This window comes from Epinephelus lanceolatus, chromosome 18, assembly GCF_041903045.1.
Source record: "Epinephelus lanceolatus isolate andai-2023 chromosome 18, ASM4190304v1, whole genome shotgun sequence".
In the NCBI taxonomy this organism is placed as follows: domain Eukaryota; kingdom Metazoa; phylum Chordata; class Actinopteri; order Perciformes; family Serranidae; genus Epinephelus; species Epinephelus lanceolatus.
The window spans coordinates 26,404,953-26,426,282 of record NC_135751.1 but is presented as its reverse complement, the minus strand read 5'-3'; the positions used below and the strand labels follow the sequence as shown (position 1 = coordinate 26,426,282).

The following is a 21,330-nucleotide window of genomic DNA, read 5'->3' as shown; positions in this document are numbered from 1 at the left end:
GATATTCTGTTGGACATCTTTTAAAAAGAACTTACAAAGGAAATGGCTACAATTAAATAAAGTCTTTATTTTTTAATATATATTTATATAACCATGAGGTTAAATAAACAAGGAATGATTATATTTGCTTTGTGTTCTTTCAGCTCAGGTTTTCAAAGTGTAACAGGTCCCACACAAATGAATTATTCTTATTTGAAAGGACAATCAGCAGGATAGCTGCAAATGATCAGACCACATCCATAATTTGGCATCATTATTGTGTCTACTGTGTCTCCTCCACTTTGTCAGGCACACAACAGACGAGATAAAGTGGTTACTGAAGTTACTGGCATACATCACACCAGCCTATATTTCCTGTAACCCTCCTCTGTAAAGAGAGACAGAACTGGTCACATGTATTTGGACGGTTCTGTAATCAGTGCTTGTTAAAAAAATTCTCAGCTAATCATGGACTGCAGCAAAAGCTTTCGTCACCACTTCATGGCGAGTCCGTTCGTCATCTTCTCCACGGTGTGGTAGTTTGTATGCAGCAGCTCTTTGGCTCTCTCCTCCCCCACACTGTGGAGCCAGGACTGGTACAGCTCGGCCACACGGGCGTCCTCTTCTGGTGATAGGGGGCGCTCTGCCTTGTAGAGCTCCTCTACCTTCTGGAGAAGCTCCTTTGGGTTCTGACCAGGTTTGGGCTTCAGCTGTCCGCCACCGTTTAGACAGCCTGGATGATAAGAAGAGGAAACATGCCGGGTTTATCACTTTGATTTGCCTGCAAACTTCTCCTAATATCAAATAAGTACAGCAGTGGTGCTGAGATGACTGTGCAACTTTTGCATGTCAGTTATCCATCTGGTATCTATTATTATTGGTTGAAATGCTCTGGACAATTCAAAATTAGGTGCGTGAACTGGGACAGAACTCGTTCCATGTTTACATCTGCATATTTCACTTTACCTGATGGACAGGCCATAACTTCTACAAAGTGGTATGGCGACTTTCCCCTCTTCAGTTTCTGCACCAAATTCTGGATGTTGCGGAAGCCGTATGTGGAAGCAAAGCACAACACGACCTTTCCATCTTTCTCTAGAGTCACTTCCTGGAAGTCTTTGTTCCTGTGGCAGAGAGGTTGAGGTGAGAAAACAGGGTTTGACAATAAGCTGGTATACTTCGGCCTGCACATGTAAAGCCTCTAACACGATACTAAAGGGATAGTTTGGATCTCTTGAAGTGTGGTTGTATCAGCTATTTATCCACAGTCTGTGTGTTACATATAGTAAATATTGTTTGGCATGCCCCTAGTTTGGAGAGGCAGGAAGGAGTACTGACACGGGAGTTACGCAATGTCCTGCTGTAGACAGGGTCTGGTTGAGTGACGGTATAATTAAGCATCATCTTCAAGGAAAGCTACTTTAGGATCACTGGGATCACTTTATTCATACTGAATCCAAGCTCGACTGTTCCAGGCGTAATGCGCCTCCACAAATTACACAAAGCAGTGACGCTTCTTAAAGCTGTTGAGACAGACTCACCTGAGGGTCTTGTACGTGAGCTCCTTCACCTCTTCCCCAAACAAGTGCTTGGCAGCATGAGTGAAGACATGATGGAGGTAACCCCCTGACCCGCTGCCGGCATGGCTGAGGTACTCGCCCCCACTCACACTGCTGAACCTGGAGTAATAAGTAGTGTGTAAGTTCATCTACTCTTCTGGCAGTTCATGCTTTTGCTTACAAAAACAAAATGCCAAAGAACTTACATCGCATCGAGAGGCGCAGCTTCCACATCATTAAGAGACACGTTTTTCTCCTCCAGCATTTTCTGAACCTCTCCTATATCAGACATGAGAAAAGTATAAGGGAGGAGACACTCCACATCCACATGGACATACATCATAATGAGAGCAGCTACTGTACCAGATGTGATGACACAGTCTACTTCTCGAGTCTCGGCTTTCTCCAGGTAGAAGTCTGACCTCGAGGCCTCAAGCTTCTTGTCAAAGCAGGGCATGACGGCCACATGGTAGATCTGCTGTGGACTAAGCCCCTAACAACACACACAAAACACAGCTCAAAGGCAACTCATAAAGTGGTGCACACTGTTTGATATCTGATATGCTGGGTCCCTGTACCTGTTGTTCAGCAAAATAGCCTTTAACCAGAGAGCCCATCATCGCCTGCGGGGAGCGAGTAGTGCTAATGTATGGAAGAATAAATTCCCCGTGGGTCTTCTCTGCATAGCAAATCCAACCTGAGCAAGACACACACACACACACACATAAAGACAGGTGCGATGAAGAAGTCTATGAGCAAACACTGAAATCATTAGAAATGTAGGGGGGGGGGATGTGTTGTAGGCCAAGCAACACAGGTCTGCAGCATGGCAACACACAAAATTAAACCAACAGGTTTTGTAGAGGAATACCTGGACATGCAGATGCCAGCATGGGAAGTGAATTGTTGTCCTGCTCCTTCCTCTGGAAACGCTCCACAAACTCTCTCTGGCTCTCCAGCAGGCTGAAGGTCCGACTAAAGCTTGTTTCAAACACATGATGAACGCCTGCAATAATGATAATAATCTTCATAAGTGACTGCATTTGCCGAAATCAACCTCTCATATTTAATTTCCTGTTTTACTTTGAGTTGAATGATTTAAATAAACACAACACTCACCAAGGCCTTTGAAGAAAGAAGTAAGCCTCCTGCCTGTCTCACTACTGCTGAGGTCAAAGTATGCTGCGATGGACGCTCTGGACTGCGGTGACACCGACACCACCACCACCTTCTGCTCTGTTGGACTGGCCTGTGAAGGCAGATGGCACATACAGTGACACCCAAACCTATTACTATCACACACACAAATGCACTACACAAGCAAACACATAAACCCATCTCTACCTTGTTGTTGCGCAGCACTTTAAAGAGCTCCTCGTGGCTCTGCTGCGTGATGAGGACGCTCTCAGCTGAGGTGATACAACCACTGCAGGCCAAACAGTCATTCAGTGAGATCTTTGCTTTCTCCAGCTTCTGCTTCCCACCATCCTGCAAACACAGAGCGAATAAGCTCAGGGTAAAAAGTGGTGCAATACTTAAATTTTACTTCACACACAGGTTTTGATGAGGCCTTGATACCTACCTGGTTGACTTGAACGTAACTACCATCGTCTTCTATTTGAATTTTGGCCACAGATTTACCTTGTTTCTTCTCTACTTTCACAGGTTTGATACATTCCTGCAAAACAGAAACCACACATGTAAACCAAACTACAAAACACTTGTGTTCAGTTTGTTTTTAATTAACTTTTTGAACAAGATAAACAAAGGGAACAAAACAAACAAGAACAGAAATTGAATGGAAAACAAAAAAACAAACATTATTAGAGGTCAACACCATCTTTCGAACATGTAAAAAAATAACAAAAAGCATAATGAAAAGCAATTGTCAATGTAGTTACTTTGATTTACACTTTCAAAAAGGAGTGGGAGGAAGCACTTATTAAAATCCCACTCCTCCATAAGTCATTGAGTGAAATGAAACAGACCTATACGTAAGACTTTTCTAAATATACCATTGTTATTACCTTTTAACTTTGTCACACAAAAAAATTCACATGTTAATACATTAATTACAGAAAAATACAATAAATATATAAGTATATATAAGTAGAGAAAATAGACAGTCATCCCTGTGAACACCTGGTAAATGTCAAACCCCTTCTTCAACCCTTTACCTCCTGAATATCATGTCTTTACACCTTAAATTAATGTAAGCTTGGACATTGCTTGAGCTCCACATTCAAACTCTTCCATAACTTCACTCCACATATTGAAATAGAAAAACCTTTCCTGCACACAATGAGTTTTGAAATGAGTTTTGATTATTTTTGGAGAGAATTTGCTTGGAAAATAAATATGAGATACTTCTCGACTCCAGAAATTATCTCAAAATAGAGGAGCTCAAGCTCTCAATGCTGGAGGAACTGTGGAGAAGATCATGCTAACTGCTTACACAATTTCTACTCATGTAAAGTATTAAACACATATTGGTTAAAAGTGTTTACAATAATGGAAGAGATATTAAAAAACTGTATTTAAAAGCAGAGCATATTATTTTGGGAAAACCTCCAGTTACTCTTAGTCACTGGGATACTGTAACTATACTGTCTTTGCATATTAAAACGTATCCGTTATTATCTTCTACTATCAGTTATCCCCTATCTCATCTGTTTAGTTATTATTTTTCTCCTTTTCTTTCCTCGTTTGTAATTGTAAACTAAAAAGCAAGTGAGTTGTATGAAAATGGGCTTAAAAAATTAACTATTTAAAAAAATGAAAAGAGTTTTAAATTGGGATTTAGATAGACTAACGTGTCTAGACAAATCCATCAGTCATTTAACTTGTTTTCCCTTCACAAACACCACAGGAAAATATTAAATGCCTCACGACAGTTAAGAAATTATAGTTTATAACGCTTATCATCAGTGTCATACCATTCTGCATAGGTGATACATCTAAATATATGAACTGAAAATATATCAAGGACATTCAGTTGAACATTTCGGGTAATAATTCAAGCAACAGTAACGTTTTGTCTATTGAGAGAAACTATAACATATCTATATGCACTTAAACCAAGTTATTACCCAACACTGCTATGTCACCGTTACATCATTGCTAACATTAGCATCAAGCTAACTGCTAAACACGCATTTAATATTTTTAATGTTAGCTGGTTTTACCATGAGCAGCTATTAAACCAATTAGTTGATATTCTTTATTCATTGGCTTTTGTTAAGCAGGGTTAATGTTACCGGTTATTTTTGAGTTGTTCTCACACACAGCAGCACAGACGAGGACAGACAACAGTTAGTTAGCATGCTAGCTGTTTCCGTACGTTTTATCTAACGGCTGCTTTTACATTGTCAGCGACTCATTAGCGTTAACTACGTCCTTTTACAACAAACCTGGTGTTATGACATTTGATATAACTTCAATTACCTGAGACGGGGTGATAAAATCATCGAGATCTGTCAGCTGCAGCACACCGCTGAACTGAGACGCCATATCTACTGCCGTAAAGTGTTTGTTGTTTACACTTGTGTCGTGAATAGCTCACTGTCAACCACATGTTGGTGTGTTTCTCAATCAGCTCTTACACTGTGGATATATTTATCATAGTTATCTCTATCCTATATGTTTCAGACGTGTTGTAAATTATAAGAGGAGGAATATATATGCATATAATTTTAAAATGCTGCTGATAAAGTAATTAAAAAAATAAAATAAAGCTGTTAGGCATTGGGGAGAAAGAGAGGTCAAGACAGGTCAGAAATAAACAGTAATTATAAGTTTAACTTTATGTCTATACAAAAATAAATAAAATAAAATAAAATAGAATAAAAAACAAAATTAAATTAAATTGAATAAAAACAAAACATATCCACAGCTACAAGCCCTCACCAAATCCTTGCTCTTTCCAAACTAGAGCTAATTTTACATTTTATATGAAAGCTTCTTCCTGTAAACTCTACCTTTACGTATTTTAGTCATTGTTTTCAGTAATTTCATATTAATTGTATATGAGCATGAATATGAATATTAATATTTTTCTTTGTGTAGTTTGTACAGTGCAGATTCTTGTTTCTTGGTGCAAGTCCCCTGCAAGACAATTTACAGTGACAACAATAAATTGATTTGTGAACTATTATATACATGCAAGGTTCCCGCCTGGTCTGGCCTTCAGTTGCTACCGCTGTGTGTCGGTAAATCCCAGGTCCTCATTAGAGAATACATGGCAACTTTATACACTTGGGACCTACTCTTTAAAGGAGAAAAGTTCACTAATCCCCCTCCAAGCTATATGCTGTCACATTTGTCCTTTTTATTGCTGCCACCTTATCAGCTCTGAAGGCCTTTTTGTCAATATTAAATACCAAAAGTATTGTGTAAAAATTAATACAGTAATGATAACTTTTGATTTACAGAAATGATAATTTGTTGGATCAATATCATTGGGTTCCTGGAGAAAGTAGAGACAATCGTTGGATCCTAAAACTGCATTTTGTCAGACCTAAAGAAGCTGTGATGCCTTTAAGGTTCTCTGCATTTATAGTCAGATTGTGTAAGAGTTTGAATGTTTTCAGGAGGGAGAGGGGATGATTGTTTATTTCTGGTCATGGTATAATTTTATCATTTATCTGCATATTCTGATTCAAATTAGAAAGGAAGTCAACAACATAAACAATGGCTTTCAGGTCCTTTGATAATATGGGGTACCAAATCTTTTCCATGCTTGACCAACTCAGCTCAATTCACTAGTAATTTTGCTTTGAATATGTTTCCAATGTTTAGTAAAAGCATCTTATCATAACTTTGTCATTCATCTTACCAGTGAAGGAATGTAACTAAGTACATTTAATCAAGTACTGCACTTCGGTATAATTTTGAGCTACTTGTACTTTACTTGAATATCTACATTTTCTTTTACTTTATACTCACTACATCCTAGAGGGAGATATTGTACTTTTTTACCTTACTACATTTATTTCAAAGTTACTCCTCACTTTGCATTGTCAGATTATTAGTAGTACTAAATATAAATCAGCTAATAGATTATAGTGTATTATTAGCCTAACGGTTAAACTACGCAGTGTGATATAAAGTACTTAAAATGAGCATCACCTTTCCACCTGCAACATTAAAGTGATGTTCACATAATACACCAATAATTCAAATCCAAAACTGGCCATTCTGCAGAATGAGTACTTTCCCTTTTGGTAACTTAAGTACATTTTGATGCTAATACTTATACACTCTTACTTAAATAAATTTTAAGTGCAGTATTTCCACACTGTGGTACTGCTATTTGCATTTAAGCAGAACATCTGAGCACTTTGTACACCACTGTATCTTACATTATTACTGTAAGACAGACAGCTGCACATGCAGATAATGTTGAAGGACATTTTGGTTGCCAGTGCAAAAATATACATGCAATTAACACAGTCAAAATAGTGAATATAGTCTTAATAATCACATACTCATCACATATGTAAATATGTAAAGGGATTAATGGAAGCCATTTTATGCCTATATGCATTTTAGGAGTATTGTCCTAACATTTTGAGATATATTTCACACGTGATTTGAGGCTAAATTTAGATCAAAGCTTGTTTTCTCCTCTCTGTTGGTGAAAAGATGAAAAAGACACGCGCACACGCCCTTTTGTTGTTATGACTACGAGGTCGTAAATCCGCCATGTTTTCCCTCCTTGTAGCGGCGTTGCGACAGAGACGGAGAATTCGAACGACATGAATGTAGAAAATGATCATACGGCAGAAACAGAGACTGAGCAAACGACAAACGGCAACGAGACGATCACCATTCAGACAACACTGGGAGATGAAGGTCTGAACTTTGTCTCGCTGGAACAAGACTGAAATATTTATCAAATGTTGTGTTTGGGCCTAGCTAACTTCCTCCATCAGGAAATGTTGCTAGCGGCTAGCTGCCGTTAGCAACAACATTAGCTAGGTATTAGCTTTACTCAGATTAGAAGTGCAGCCAGTCAGCAGTGTTCAGAAACGTTTACATCAGCTCGGTGGTATCTGGGAGTACAAACAGATAATGAAGTTGTCTCATTTTGTAATGTGCATGTCTTTGTGTTGTCAGATGAAGATGTGCACAAGTGCGGACGCTGTCAGTCCGAGTTCTCCACGCTGGAGGCTTTCATCCAGCACAAGCTGCAGCACAACTGTAAACGTGTGGAGACCAGTCAAGAGGTATGAACTGTGATCTGTGGGTTTGATATCAAGGAAAAACAGCAGTGGTAAATCATTTATATTGAATGGATGATTGTCTTCAACAGTTTTTGAGGATATGCTCACAATATGGGATAGATGTTGACATCACATATTGTGCAAAAAGAGTTGCATTATGATCACCAGAAGTAGAGAGGACAGAAAGTTAGTGTTTCCTGATTTCATTCAGTCTGGCATAATGGGACTAAATATCTGGGCCATAACAAAATCAATGCTCTATCAGTGTTAAGGATATTTACAGACTGCTGTAAGTTGTATGCACAAGCAAACATATTGGCTTGTAGCTTCAATATGTGTTCTGTTTGTGAAGGCTTCATTTTTTAAAGCTTTTTGCACCCCATTATATCCTGCCCACCTGTGGCATTGCTATTAAAAAAAAGGTAACATGCAGAAACTTATACCCCTTTTCCACATTCACAGCTGGCTTGGCTTGGTTTGGCTTGGTTTGATTCAGATTCAGATTCAGATTCAGAATACTTTATTAATCCCCGGGGGGGAATTGTTTTTGTTCCAATGCTCTGTGCAAAGTAGAAATAGAAATACAGCATGAATGGAAACAAGAGATAAAGATGAAGATATAAATAAGATACTAAAATAGACAATGGAATAAATAAAATAAAATATTAAAGTAGACAATAAAATAAAATATTAAAGTAGACAATAAAATAAAATAAATAATAAAACAGTAAAGTAAACAATCTGAAATATATACAATATACAATGAAATGGTTGTAGCGTTATAAATTGGGCCATCAGCCCAGCACAGCAGGGATTTGCATTTCCATTACAGCAGGGCTACCCTCTTTAACTTAACTAAAGTCCCCTGCTATTTTGCTGCATGTGTTTTTCCACAGCAGGGCAGGTAAAATAAGTTTACCTGTTGGAGGTGAGCTGTTTGCAGAGGTGCAGTAAGAGCCTGTTGTGTGCAGCTCTTCATCAACATCTCACTGTGGCCGTCTCTGCTTTCACTTTCCTCCCTGCCATATAATTAGACTTGACTTTATTGAAGAGAAGCTGCTAACAAGGTTCCCTTAATTCTGTAATAACACATTTCAAGTCCTGTAGATTCTTCACAGTAAAAGTCCTCAGTTACTTTGTTATGTATCAACTTTTATTGTGAAACACCTAAAGAAGGAAATGTCAAATTTTTGAGCAGCAACTTCGCACAACTTCTAACATGAAACAGTAAAATAAAACAGATATCCAAAGTAAAAACAGGATGCAGGAGATAAACTAAACTACAGTGGCTTACAATGACAGTATAAAGCTGCTGCGTAAAGCTCCAAGAATTTGCTTGGTGTATCATCCTGCTCTGCTACAATAAGGAATCCTATATATAGATGTGTGAGTATGTTGACTGATAATATAAACAGTGTTGTTAGCCTTATTCAACCCTGAACTGATCTCTATCAGGTTCTCATCTAACTGGCTTCTATTTTTATCTGTATGTTATTTTATTATTAAATTGTATTTCATAGTGCTATGGACCCTCATGAGTTGTGTCCTTAATAAAGTCTGAATTTAAAAAAAGGTCTATATTTTGCCAGGTTACTGCAGCCAATGGAAGTTCTTCAGAGGTGAAAACAGCTGAAGGTGCATCCTCGGATGAACCAGTGAAGGTCACTAATGGTGAGTTAACTGTAAGACTGTAACTGTTAAATTAAATTGACAATTATTTTCTTGAAAAATTGTGAAAAAGACCTTCTGTAATTTCCCACAGGTGACAAACCATCAGTCCAGAACCAAAGATATTCAGTTTACTCCCATATATAACAAAGAAAAGCATCAAATCCATACATTTGACACATTCAAGCAGCAGTGAATGCTCAGTACAGTGGTACTAAATGTGAGCCCGCAGGCCAGATTTGGCCCATGACAGGGTAACAGGTGGCCTGCTGACCATTTTCTCATTCACAATTAAAATAAACTGAGTTAAAATGGGAATTTCTTTGTATTTTGAATGCAAGGTGCCAGAGTGCATGGCAAAAGCATCAGAGTAGAGCTTGTCTTTTTAAAAAAGTGCCTGAGGGGGACTACCTGGGACCCCCGACTGAGGTCCGGGCTAAGCCCTGAATGTCCTCAAATTCCAGAAACCAGCCCCTGACCTTCTGTCATTTTGCAAAAGTGGCCCCTTGGCAGAGCAACTTGAGTATCTCTGGTGCATCATTGTTGCTTGAAAGAAGACTGAAGCAATACATTGGCAAAAATAGTTGTTGATTGTTTATGTAGAATAACTAATCAATCTGTCAACTCGTCCATTTTGTTTCATCCTATGAATCAGACCTGCGGGGGGACTGCATTGTTAATTTGTCTGTTTTTCCACACAGATGAAAGCAGCGGTGTATTGGGTCGAGGTCGAAGGAAGAAAGTCATTTCGCTCAAAGTCACAGATCTCTCAGATGGGACTGAAGGCTCCTTGTCTGACAATGCGGACAGTGACAAGCCTGTTTACAAAGTCAACCAAGAGGGACGCTTCATTTGCCAACTCTGTGACAAGACCTTTAAAACAGTGAGTCGTACATTTAATTTGTGTGTGTGTCTTTTTATGAGGAAATGTTGGTTATATTTTCTTAAGTAAGTACCTGAGATGAATAACATGAGATTTTCTAATTTCCAACAGACCAACATCTTGAGAACTCATATGAAAACTCACAGTGACCAGAAGAACTTCTCATGTGACCTGTGTGGAACCTCCTTTCGCACAAAAGGCTCCCTGATTCGTCACAATCGTCGTCACACTGGTACAGACAGTAAACAGGGACTGTTTTTTGTCATGAATTGATGTCCTCTCACACATTTTACCTAACGACAACACTACTGTCTTCCTGTTCTCTTATAGATGAGCGGCCGTATCGATGCACCCTATGCGGCCAGTCTTTCCGAGAGTCAGGTGCTCTCACCAGACACCTCAAGGCCCTCACACCCTGCACTGAAAAGATCCGCTTTGTTCAGTACAAGGAGATCTTGGTCAGCAAAGATGGAGTACAAAAAGGTCAGACTTATACAGCAGGAGCTTAATTGTCTTGCACAAGCTGTTATATCAAAGCAAATGAGCTGTAGTAGTACTCGATTCAAGAATATATTTAGAATACCTGAAGAAGTGCCCGTCAGTTGAGCCACTGACAGGTGTGTGTGAATTGTCCAGGGGTTGAAGATGATCGCGCTGCAGTGGCTGGCCAGCAGCAGGAGGTAGTAGTTGTGGAGCAACAGCCAGAGGAGCAGGAGATGGTTGAGGCTCAGACAGCTGTCGTAAGCGTGGTAGACTCTGGTTCCCAAGAGGTCCTTCATCAGGTCCACTTCACAATGGAGGTGAATGGAACGACGCAGGAGCAACAGGTGAGTAGAGAAAGGGTGCACATTTAGCTAAAAGTCCAATATGGGCTGAGTATGAGACAGTTTTGCTTGTAACGCTGATCAAACCTTCTTTGTTGTCCTGTTGTTTTGCCTCTGGCCAGGTTGTAGTAGAGCAGTCGCAGGCGGAAGCCCTGGCGGCTGCTGCAGCAGCAGGCGACAACCTCATCTGCCAGGCCATCATTAACTCTGGCATTGCACTGGAGACGGAGGAAGCTGTAGTTGAGGAGACCTCACACACTACTGAGGAGATGGATAAAGTGGTTTCTGACTGTCCTGATGCAGAGGAGAATATCACTGAGATCCAGGTCAAAGAAGAGTTTGTTGAGATGGAGGCAGAGGTAAGGATGAGAGAAATCGGGATTGACCAGTACGTTTACTGCATTGTATTGTGTTCGAAAACAGCTCTTGGAAAACAGGGTCCACATTAGTTGCTCAAACAAGTTCTGTTATTTCTATTTTTTTGTTATTAGATTGACGGTAACTCTCTGCAGTGTTTGCAGTGTTAGTATGAGTGACTGTAAAACTGATGTGGTAAGCTACAGGTAGGTCTGCTGTGTGTGTTCAGCCTCAGTCCTCAGGTCAGCTGAGTCATTACCATGCTCTGTGCTTGAAATACAGTGTCAGGATGCTGCGACTGAGCTCCAGAGCACAGGTCCTACTGTTCTGCCAAGATTTCTGCTGCCAGTTAGAGTCAACATTAGAGAGAAGTGATTAATAATTAATCAGTATTGTTTTATTTTATTTTTGAGGGTAACAAAACAGAAAAGCTGTTAACCACTAATAGAAACTGATGGGGGAGGCACTGAGCTGATCAGTACAGTTGGTTCTGGTTTATTTGGTCTGGTGTATGAGCTTACACCAGTTTATTTCACAGTTTAGCCAGCAATGGAAATAATAATAGAGCCAAGTCTTGTTATGTTTCATTTGGGGTTGGCTGCCGAGTCAAGTGTGATGTGTAGTGTTAAAATTTGGTATACTTGAAGGTACACTTTGCAGGATTGTCGGACACCGTTTGTGACCACGCTTGCCAGCAAAAGTTGAAGTAAAAACCTACTGCAGATTTACTCGTTCAGCGTTTCGCCTCGATACATTTGCATTTTTGTCGGCACAGTGTCTCCTGACACCAGCCCACCCTGCCAATCAGTTTAGGAAACATGCGAACAGGTTCTCAGCAGAGCTTGGGCCGGTGTTGCATGCACAGCTTTATTTTTACTGTCTGCTTTTGTTTCATTTGCAGGAAGCAGGTAGTGGAAATGGTCAAACATCCTCAAAACTGTACACGTGTCCACACTGTAATCGCTCTTTCAAGGGACTGAATTACTTTCGCTTTCACTTCAAGGGCCATATGGGTAAGTCCATAATTATTAATGATGACTCCCAGCATAACTGTAAGCTCCCTCTTATAATTAAATTTTATCAAAATATAAAATCAGAAGATAGCATCACTTTATGGACATTTTGCTCTCCATGCAGGTTACAAGCCCTTTAAGTGCACACTTTGCCATAAAGAGTTCCTGACTGGTTATCTACTAAAGAAACATATGGAAGTCCATGTCAGTGAGAGGAGGTATAAGTGTGGTGAATGTGGCAAACTGTACAAAACCATCGGGCATGTACGTGAGCACATGAGGGCCCACTCAGATGAAAGACCCTACCGCTGTGCCAGGTGCAACAAGGGGTACAAGACCAAGGTGAGTCTCATTCTTTAGTTTGTTCCCACCAACTTGTCATTTAGAGACATAAAAGGCAGTGTCATCTCTAACATATCTCTTTGTCTGGCCCCAGAATGCCTTGCAGGTGCATCAGCGGACCCATGGTGATGAGAAACCTTACGTGTGCCAGTTCTGCTTGAGAGGTTTCAGGGAGAAAGGTTCTCTGGTGCGACATATCCGCCATCACACCGGGGAGAAGCCTTTCAAGTGCCCAAAGTGCGGCCGAGGCTTCGCTGAGCACGGGACCCTCAATCGGCATATGCGTGCAAAAGGTCTGTGTGACAACAATGCTTTGAGAGAAAAGGTATTTGCAGCAGTGACACAGACAGATCTAATATCACAACCTGTGATTCCCACCAGGAGGCTGCCAGAAGGACGATTCCAGTGAGCAGAAGGATGGGGCAACAGGGGAGCAAGCGTCAGTGGACAGCCTGGCTACAGCAGCCATCCTCTCAGAGGATCCGCATGCTGTCCTGGTGGAGTTCTCCTCAGTGGTGGCTGACACGCAGGAGTACATCATCAAGGTGAGACACAGGGATGTAGGATTAAGAGACAGTGTGGTTTCCCTCCCTTACAACACAGCCTATAGATGCAGTTAAAAGTCAATCATAAGTGGAACTTTTTGGGATCAAACTTGTTCAAGCATCTCTCTCCCAGTCCACAGCAGGTATTTTCTGTTAGCAGTCATTAGCAGAGTACATACTGATACTTACATCACTGATTGAAGTGCAAATTAATTAGGTGGCTGATTGGAATCAATCACTGAGCACTTTCCTTTGCCAAATGCAGCAAACTCTGACTCTGATCCAGAGCTTTGATCTGGCCCAAAAAACTCAGGCCCAACCCTACATGAACCACATAGTTTCTGCCCAAGAGTCTGATTAAAACCCAAATTTCCACGGTAAAAAAATATTTAAATCATTTATTATTAAGCTTAGGGCTGACATCTTTCCTTGCACCTTCTTCTCTTCCTTTAGCTGTTTAAAGAGACTGTTGTAGATTCTGTCTCACACACAACAGGTCGGCAGAGTGGGCTGCACCCCTTGGTGTGTCTCTGTCTTTGAGTGCACATGCTGCTCCATTGCGATGCGGAGCGCAGATGGTCACCACTCTCTGCTGCATGTTACGTACATCTCTCCCACTGCTAGGGAAGCAGATGCAAACACTGCCAGCCAAGTTGCTTTGCAGCCCCTCCCTCTCTTGTTCTCCTCTCTGTCCAATGCAACTCTTGGCATTTATGTACGAGAACTGCCAGTTCCATGCGTCTCCTGTTTGTGCACATTATGTGAGCAAATAACCCTTTAACTAACTTTTGTAACTTAAAATCACATTCTAAATCCAAAATTCAAAAATTTTTAACGTCAGGTTTAAAAAGTTCCTCGGCTGAACTGTAACATAAGCTATTTCAGTGATGCTAGGTGAGCTAGTAGTAGATGCAGCCTTCCTTCTGTGAGGTGATATGGTTGGCCGGTGTAATTTGGTAGAAAGAAAATAGTTCCTACATGAAACTGCTCACAACAAGGTCTGTGGATTATCTGGAGTAACTGTGTCATGATTACTGGAAAGAGACACAAGCCGAGGGCCGTCTAGTTCCATTATTTATAGGCAGACATCTCTATGGCTGATATTTCCCAACACTCGCAAACTCAAACCAAAACAATCGAGACTGATAAATAGCACTACAGGTAAGAGGTAAAGTATGTATTTTTGTTTTTGGGGTGCACTTAAATGCTTGGTGATTCATTGTATTTGCTCTGCTTCTCTCACATCCTCCAGACTCAAACAGAGGAGGAGGTGCAGGAAGAAGAGGTTACACTCATTCAAGACGGCCAGAATGAGGTCAGTATACTCCAACACACACACTCACACACTCACACACACACACACGAAAGAGAATATTAGTATGATTTATAGCAGTTAGTTGCAGAGTGTGAAATTCACAGGATTTGATCAGAGCTGTTAATTGTGCTTTCATTATATTACAACTCCTCTTTTACTTTTTTATATCAAACCTCTACCTGCCAGATGGGAAACCACATCATGAAAGTGGTACAGCGTATCGTCAGCCAGTCACACGGCGCCGGTGGCACAGGCAGCCACCAGATCATTGTGCGCAACGTGGCGATGAACGAGGAGGGCACATCCATCTCCGACTGCGGTGACACCATCACCATTGCGACGCCGGAGAGCCTGACGGAGCAGGTGGCAATGACGCTGGCCTCTGCCATCAGTGACGGCACGCTGCTGGCCACGGCGGGCACCGTGGAGACGGCAGACGGAACAGTTACCATGGTTACCACCGAGGAAGCCGTGGAGGAGGGAATACAGATGGTGCAGCAGCAAGAGGAATATGTCATCACCTCCCCAGAGGAGGTGGAGATTCAGACTGTCATTGTATGATCCAAGAGGATCTTAACTACGAACTGTACCTGTGTAGCCAATTACTGTAGACTTTATATGAGCTTTGTGTGTGAGATCTGACTACAAAACAAAGGCCAAAGTGTTTATAAAGTTTATTGTTACAGAAGTAGAACAACCTTCAAAGAAATGTCTGTGTGAAACCTACAAAGAATGAGTGTGCATGAGGACTAGTTCGATCATGTGTTTGGTTTTTGCTGATTGATTTAGTGAAATTAAGCACTTCCTGTCATCCAGTATGCCAGCTAATCTTTGAACTTTTAGGTGCGTACAGCTTAAAAAAAACTAACCAGATTAATTTTGTAAGGCATTTTTCTTTTGTAGTTGGTACAAACTGAACATGTCTCTGCCTTTTTATCTGTTGTAGCCTGGTTTCTTTGCTTTGCTGCGGTCAGAAAATGAAATTTCTTACTACTTAAACTACCTAAAATGGCATCGCTCCATTGCAGTTTTCACTTCTGCTCTCACGTCAGGGTCGGGTATTCTCAAGTTTTGGGACTCTACATCTCCAATAGGGCTGCAACTGAAGATTATTTTTATTAATCAGTTGATTTTCTCAATTAATCGATTAGTTGTTTGGTCAAATGTCAGAAAAAGCCCAAGATGAAATCGTCAAATGTCTTGTTTTGTCCACAACCCAACGATGCTCTGTTTACTGTCATAGAGGAGTGAAGAAACTAGAGATGTTACGATACCATTGCCTATATTGGAAATGCCTCTTATACTGCCTAAAATCCTGGATCGGGTATCGACGAATATGCAAGTGTATGCACTGGTCTGATACCACGTAAGGCATTAACAAAGTTTAGTAATATTCCCTTGAGGTTGGCAATGTCGTATACAAGATCAAAGTACTCTACCATTTTAAAATATCTCCAAAACGGCACAGAAATGGGCGCGTCATATACTGCTGTTATTGTTATTTTTTTTAACATAGTGGCATTGGATCGGCACTCAGCATCGGACGATAAGCAAGTTTAGGTATCGGAAATGGGGTATTTTCTAAACCAGAAAATATTCACATTTAAGAAGCTGGAATCAAATAAATTTAACCTTTTTTCTCTTAAAAAGTTACTCAAAACGGATTAATCGATGATCAGATTAGTTGGCGATTCATTTGACAATTGACAACTAATCGATAAATCGTTGCAGCTCTAATCTCCAAATTGAAATGTGGTGCCCTTTAAAGCCCGACTGATCCAGATCTGTGTGTGCGTGTGTGTGTGTGCCTGCCTGTTTGAGGCCATTCAAGGAGAGTACAAACTTCCCATGGAACAGTGTTTTAACCATAATGCATCTTTACGCATGACAGATACACCAGACATTAAAATGTCATCAGTTTACTTGAGCAGATTGCATCAAATAAATGCTATTTTCTTATACAGTTTGCTTTTATTTGTCTTTGATTTCCTGTTTTTCTGATTGATTGATGAAGATTGTCTTGACCTTTGAGTGTGTGATGTATTTTGTGTGCTAATTAGATTTCTGTGATCATGTTTGCTTGTCTTTGGAAAATCATTTTTGTTTTGAATAGTGATTGTTAAGGTGAGTGGAAACAACCATGTAGGATTTCTCTCAGTTAACCCTAACTGAATGCACTTTAAACTGGAAATTTGGGATGTCTACAATGGGAATTATCTACTATATCTCTCCCTAGTACCGTGGATATGTGGTTATTTCCAATCTACTCATTCATTGTTTTTGTGTTTCCCCAAAGTCCCCCCCAATGTTAGTAAAAACCTGTGTATTAATCTTTCTGTCTTTGTTGATACACCGAGATCCTGCAGTATTATTATTGTATTATTTTTATCATCCTTTGTTGCCGTCTCATTTCATTTCCTCTCTTTGTTTTTAGAAGTGTGTGGGTGTAGAGTGAGTGTCATCTACCATCTTATCATGGGAATACCACCTGCTTTGAAACCACACACACCTGCCAGGTAAAACATCCTCTGGGACACGTACACACCACAAAGCTTGCACTGACTCATGCCACGCTGTCAACTCTGTATTGGTATTTGCAGTCCTACGCTAAATTCACCAGAGCTCATTGGATCAGTTGGAATATTGTGAGCAACCTTGAGCATGTCTGCGGGCTACATCTCTGTAACTGGTGTTCCAGTACTGAGGTTAACACAGCCGCTATAATCAGAGAAGGGTCCCTGGCTGGTACGCCACACACTGGTTTCTGGGTCACTCCTCAGCCCTCTGAGAGGGCCCTATCCACATGAGCAGCCAAGGAAGGCAGAGAGAGCGGGTGGGAGAGAGAGAGAGGGAAAGGTATTTATAGAAAAATGGGGCTTCGCAGTACCTTTTCTTCCAAAGAACCATTTCAGGACCAAGTGAGCGTGTCCCAGTTTTGTGATCATCGCTCAGCCATAGGGTTTGGACTGAGGCTGAGGCTGAGGCTCGACCGCCTCGCCCAGGATGGAGAGCCCGACTTTCAGACGCTCTCCCCTGTTCTCCGGCCTCCCTGCCCTCAGCTGCAGACTGCTGGTTCTCTGATTAAGAACAAGGGGAGGCAGTGGCCCAGATAACCTACAGATGTGACCTCTTAGGCACACTTGATTTGCTTAGCAGGGTAGAGGTTTTGGAGGCAGTGAGCTCAGGTGAGGAGCAGCACAAAGGTGTCCGAGGGCACTCTTTGGCTGCGTCAACCTCCAGGCCGGGGGCGAAGGGAGGCTGGCTGGAACGTGCCCTGCCGCAAGCCGGGCGAGGATGAGGCGTTTCCTGAGCAGAAAGGGCCGCTTCTCCCTGCGCCAGAGCAAATCTGGGACCCGGAGTGCTTCCAAAGATTTCTGTAAGTCTCTGAATGGTAGTTTTTTTACATGTTGAAACTGAACTGCTTCATCTGCTGGAGGTAAGACAAAGAGGAAAGGATCTGAAGCTGACATTGTGTAAGTGGGTCGCAGGCTGGAGAGAATAGAACAGGAAGACAGCCCCTCTGAGTGCTGCTTGTGTTCTGGTGGTGGTGGTGGGGAGAGAAGATTATGATCCGCAGATCCGTATCAGTGATTTCCCAATCTATTTTAGATCAATATTCAGCTGCAGTTTGATGTTTCCTCCCAGCAAGCTGACACCACATTCTGTGGCACTTTGTAAGTCTTTGGATTTGATATATGCTTTATGCACTCAGCCGCATCTCACCCTGAATATTTAGCCTCGTGCTCTGGTGAGATCTGATTTGTCTTTTTTTTTTTTTTTTTTTTTTTTGCATTGAAGTAGATCTGACACTTCTACTTTTTGCAAAGTCTTGCACAGACTTATTTTCTCAGTGCTCAGGCACTTTTGTGTTACTTTTCTTACTTCCTGTCTCTAATTTAGTCTTTCTCTGTCTGTCTCACTTTCCCTCTGTCTCCGTCTTTCTGTGCCTCTGATCAATTACAAAAAGAAAAGCAGAGCAGTTTGGTGCCGGGGGTTTGATGGATGACTGCGTGCAATTGTTTGTGTTTCTGCATTTTTATAGTGTATCTTACATAAGTTTGCTTTGTTGTATTTCTGTCAAATTCTCCTTTCTAAAATTTGCACCTTGGAGCCATTTCATCATGTGAAGCCTTGATTTAAATCTTTGTTGATAGGAGTGGGAGTGCCGCCTCGACTTGAGGCAAACATGTCTCATCAAATGACTTATGCAGGTATTTTCTACTTTAATACAAACAGTAGATGCGATAAAGTTCCTAATTACACCATATTTATTGTACGACGCCTTTTGATATAAATGTAAAATGTGCAAATGAGCAGGACAAAAAGATCGGAAATAATAAATGAACTAAACTAAACAACATTTTTTCATGTTGTGATCCAGAATATGAAGTTGTGTTGGGCTCTTTGGTGAGAAATCTTCAACAGAAAGCATCACGAAGTGGACTGACCGCTCCCTATAATGTCCTATATATATCTCTGACGTATCTAGATGGCTGTAGATGAGTGGAGATGGAGTCAAATGAGCCTACTGGGACACTTACTGCTGCGTTAGAATGAGGCCAGTGACCAGGGGAAGGCCAGCGGTTCATGTGGGCGAAGAACCAACAGTCAGAAATAACCTCTTTCACACTAGTCTGTTCTTTAACTATCCATCAATCTAAAAATGTGACTTCTGTGTCTTTATATATGTGGCTTCATTACATAGGCTCGTGCACCTGCTGCTACAGCCATGCAGCTCCATTACTGAGATGCCCTATTTAAACCAGTGGACCATTTGACCTCCATTTTGCAGCTCACAACCTGCTCTCTTGTACTGAGCAGCTTGCAGTCAGATTAGCAATGTTCCTAATTTCTCATATGACATACATATCCGACACGCAGTAAACCATTTCAGCTCCCAATTAACCCATTAAAGTCTAATGCACTGGGGCTTTTTCCAAGTGACATCCTCTGTTCGTCCTCCAGTCCTTGGCCTTCCACCCACCAATCAGAACTGGCCTGAGGCGTTTGGCTTCCGACTGGGTGGCACAGGACCCAGTTACATCCTGTCCGTGGTGGAGGGCAGTAGTGCTTACCTGGCTGGCCTGCAGCCAGGCGACCAGGTGGTGGACATTGAGGGCCAGGATGTGACCAACCTCAGCACACCGGCACTGATCGCCCTGGCGCAGACCCTGAAGACGGTGCCGCCCAGCATCGGAGTGGTGTCACGGATCGAACAGGTCAGCTGAAAACCAATAATCCACATTTTGTCTTTTAAGGTCCAGTGTGTAGGATTTAGGGGGATATATCTTCAGAAATGGAATATAATGTAATGTGTATGTTAGAATGAGCCTTTAAACCTACATAGGGTGCGGGTCCTCGTCTACTGCCGTGTTTCTATAGTAGCCTAGATGAGAGAGTGGGAAAACACTTTTTTTTTTTTAACATGAATCTGCTTTAGTCTGTGTTTTTATTTGTTTATATCACTGGGTCTGTTTGTTTTGGAGAGGAAGAGACCTCTGTGGATAATTCGGCTCCGGGTAAAACCCCCCTGAACATCTGGGGCCATATTCACAAAGCTTCCTAGTACAAAGAGTTGCTCCAAGGGATGAAATTCTAAGAAAATTCTTAGCATTATGATGTTTTTTAATAATTTCCCCTTAAAGTTAAGAATAAGTCCTTGTTAAGATAAAAGTTATTCACAGAGCATCTTAGCCTATAAAGAGCTAAAGGTGGAAAACAGAAGTGAGGAGAAGGACTTTTAAGGGGCTAAAGGGTTTCTAAAGCAGAGGAGAAAATGGCAGAAAGAGAAAGAAGTCGCAGAAATATTCCCCATAACACTGGATGACAGTGATTAAATGAAATGCTACAGTTTAGATCGTGCATGATTTATGTTTTTGGTCGATCTCATTAGGGATACGCACACATATCCCACCCAATGAAATAACATTGTAATGCCAGAAACAAAATGATAACAAAAATAAGATATTTGGAAAACTGGAAAAATGCAACAGTGCAGCAGTGATGACTTGAGTCTGTCAGAACCTTCCATCAGCAGTGATCACGCTAATAATGACAACACTTTCAGTCTCGTATTGTGATGTAGTTCATTTCATTTCCACACCTTGCAGGCTCACAAAAGAGTGTGTCTGTGACAACCAATCACATCTTTTAAAAGAATGTGTCATACCTAGCAATGGGGTCAAACCACACCTCCTCACTAAGGTAGACGTTTCTGTCTCTTCCTTGCTCAGAGTTGCTCTGAGAACTTTCCTGAATCACTCCTAAGCTAGGAATCATTACTAAAATGTTTTAGTCTAAGTTAGGAGCTCTCTGAGAGTAGAATGTTTATGAATAAGGCCCCTGCATCTTAAGTTATCAGAGAAAGAAGTTGAGCACATATTGGCAGGTGTTAGGCCAGCGCCCTGTCTCTGACATGCCAAAAAGTGTAGGAGAGACACCTGGTCCATTTGTTTTGGAGAGGAAGAGACCTCTGAGGGTAATTCAGCTCCCGATAAAAACAACAAGGAACACTGAAGAAATTCTAACCAGGAGAAATCTTGGCTGGATGGAATCTGAAATTGTCACTGCTAGATTCCTCTAAATCCCCTTAAACTTTACACACTGGACCATTAGTTGGTG

General features: G+C 41.3%; 3 protein-coding genes across 6 annotated transcripts in view; 2 read left to right on the top strand and 1 right to left on the bottom strand.

The window, feature by feature from the left end:
* Positions 1 to 47: 47 nt before the first annotated feature.
* On the bottom strand, positions 48 to 5,079 carry narfl (nuclear prelamin A recognition factor-like). Its single transcript, XM_033644290.2, has 11 exons — positions 4,983 to 5,079; positions 3,121 to 3,216; positions 2,883 to 3,026; positions 2,658 to 2,787; positions 2,410 to 2,544; positions 2,117 to 2,235; positions 1,902 to 2,031; positions 1,745 to 1,817; positions 1,521 to 1,658; positions 946 to 1,103; positions 48 to 712 (listed from the first exon to the last, which is right to left on the bottom strand). Exons 1-11 carry the CDS (start codon positions 5,046 to 5,048, stop codon positions 471 to 473), a joined length of 1,431 nt encoding a protein of 476 aa, XP_033500181.1. The 5' UTR covers positions 5,049 to 5,079; the 3' UTR covers positions 48 to 470.
* Positions 5,080 to 7,229: 2,150 nt separating this feature from the next.
* e4f1 (E4F transcription factor 1) lies at positions 7,230 to 16,672 on the top strand. The gene is made up of 14 exons (XM_033644271.2): positions 7,230 to 7,391; positions 7,656 to 7,765; positions 9,352 to 9,433; positions 10,132 to 10,313; positions 10,425 to 10,545; positions 10,644 to 10,796; positions 10,950 to 11,140; positions 11,260 to 11,496; positions 12,396 to 12,507; positions 12,632 to 12,849; positions 12,944 to 13,142; positions 13,231 to 13,394; positions 14,647 to 14,709; positions 14,896 to 16,672. The coding sequence occupies exons 1-14, from the start codon at positions 7,295 to 7,297 to the stop codon at positions 15,268 to 15,270; spliced, it is 2,304 nt and encodes a 767-aa protein (XP_033500162.2). The 5' UTR covers positions 7,230 to 7,294; the 3' UTR covers positions 15,271 to 16,672.
* A 120-nt stretch (positions 16,673 to 16,792) lies between these two features.
* The window catches only part of grid2ipa (glutamate receptor, ionotropic, delta 2 (Grid2) interacting protein, a), a 37,224-nt gene continuing 32,686 nt past the window's right edge, over positions 16,793 to 21,330 (top strand). For 3 of the 4 annotated variants that reach the window (XM_033644257.2, XM_078161320.1, XM_033644256.2), the window contains exons 1-2: positions 17,598 to 18,085; positions 19,675 to 19,928. In XM_033644257.2, coding sequence (XP_033500148.2) covers positions 18,004 to 18,085; positions 19,675 to 19,928 — 336 coding nt within the window. In that variant the 5' untranslated portion in view covers positions 17,598 to 18,003. Of the gene's footprint in view, positions 17,226 to 17,597; positions 18,086 to 19,674; positions 19,929 to 21,330 lie in introns of those variants that run through there. The other variant, XM_078161321.1, reaches the window with a different exon arrangement.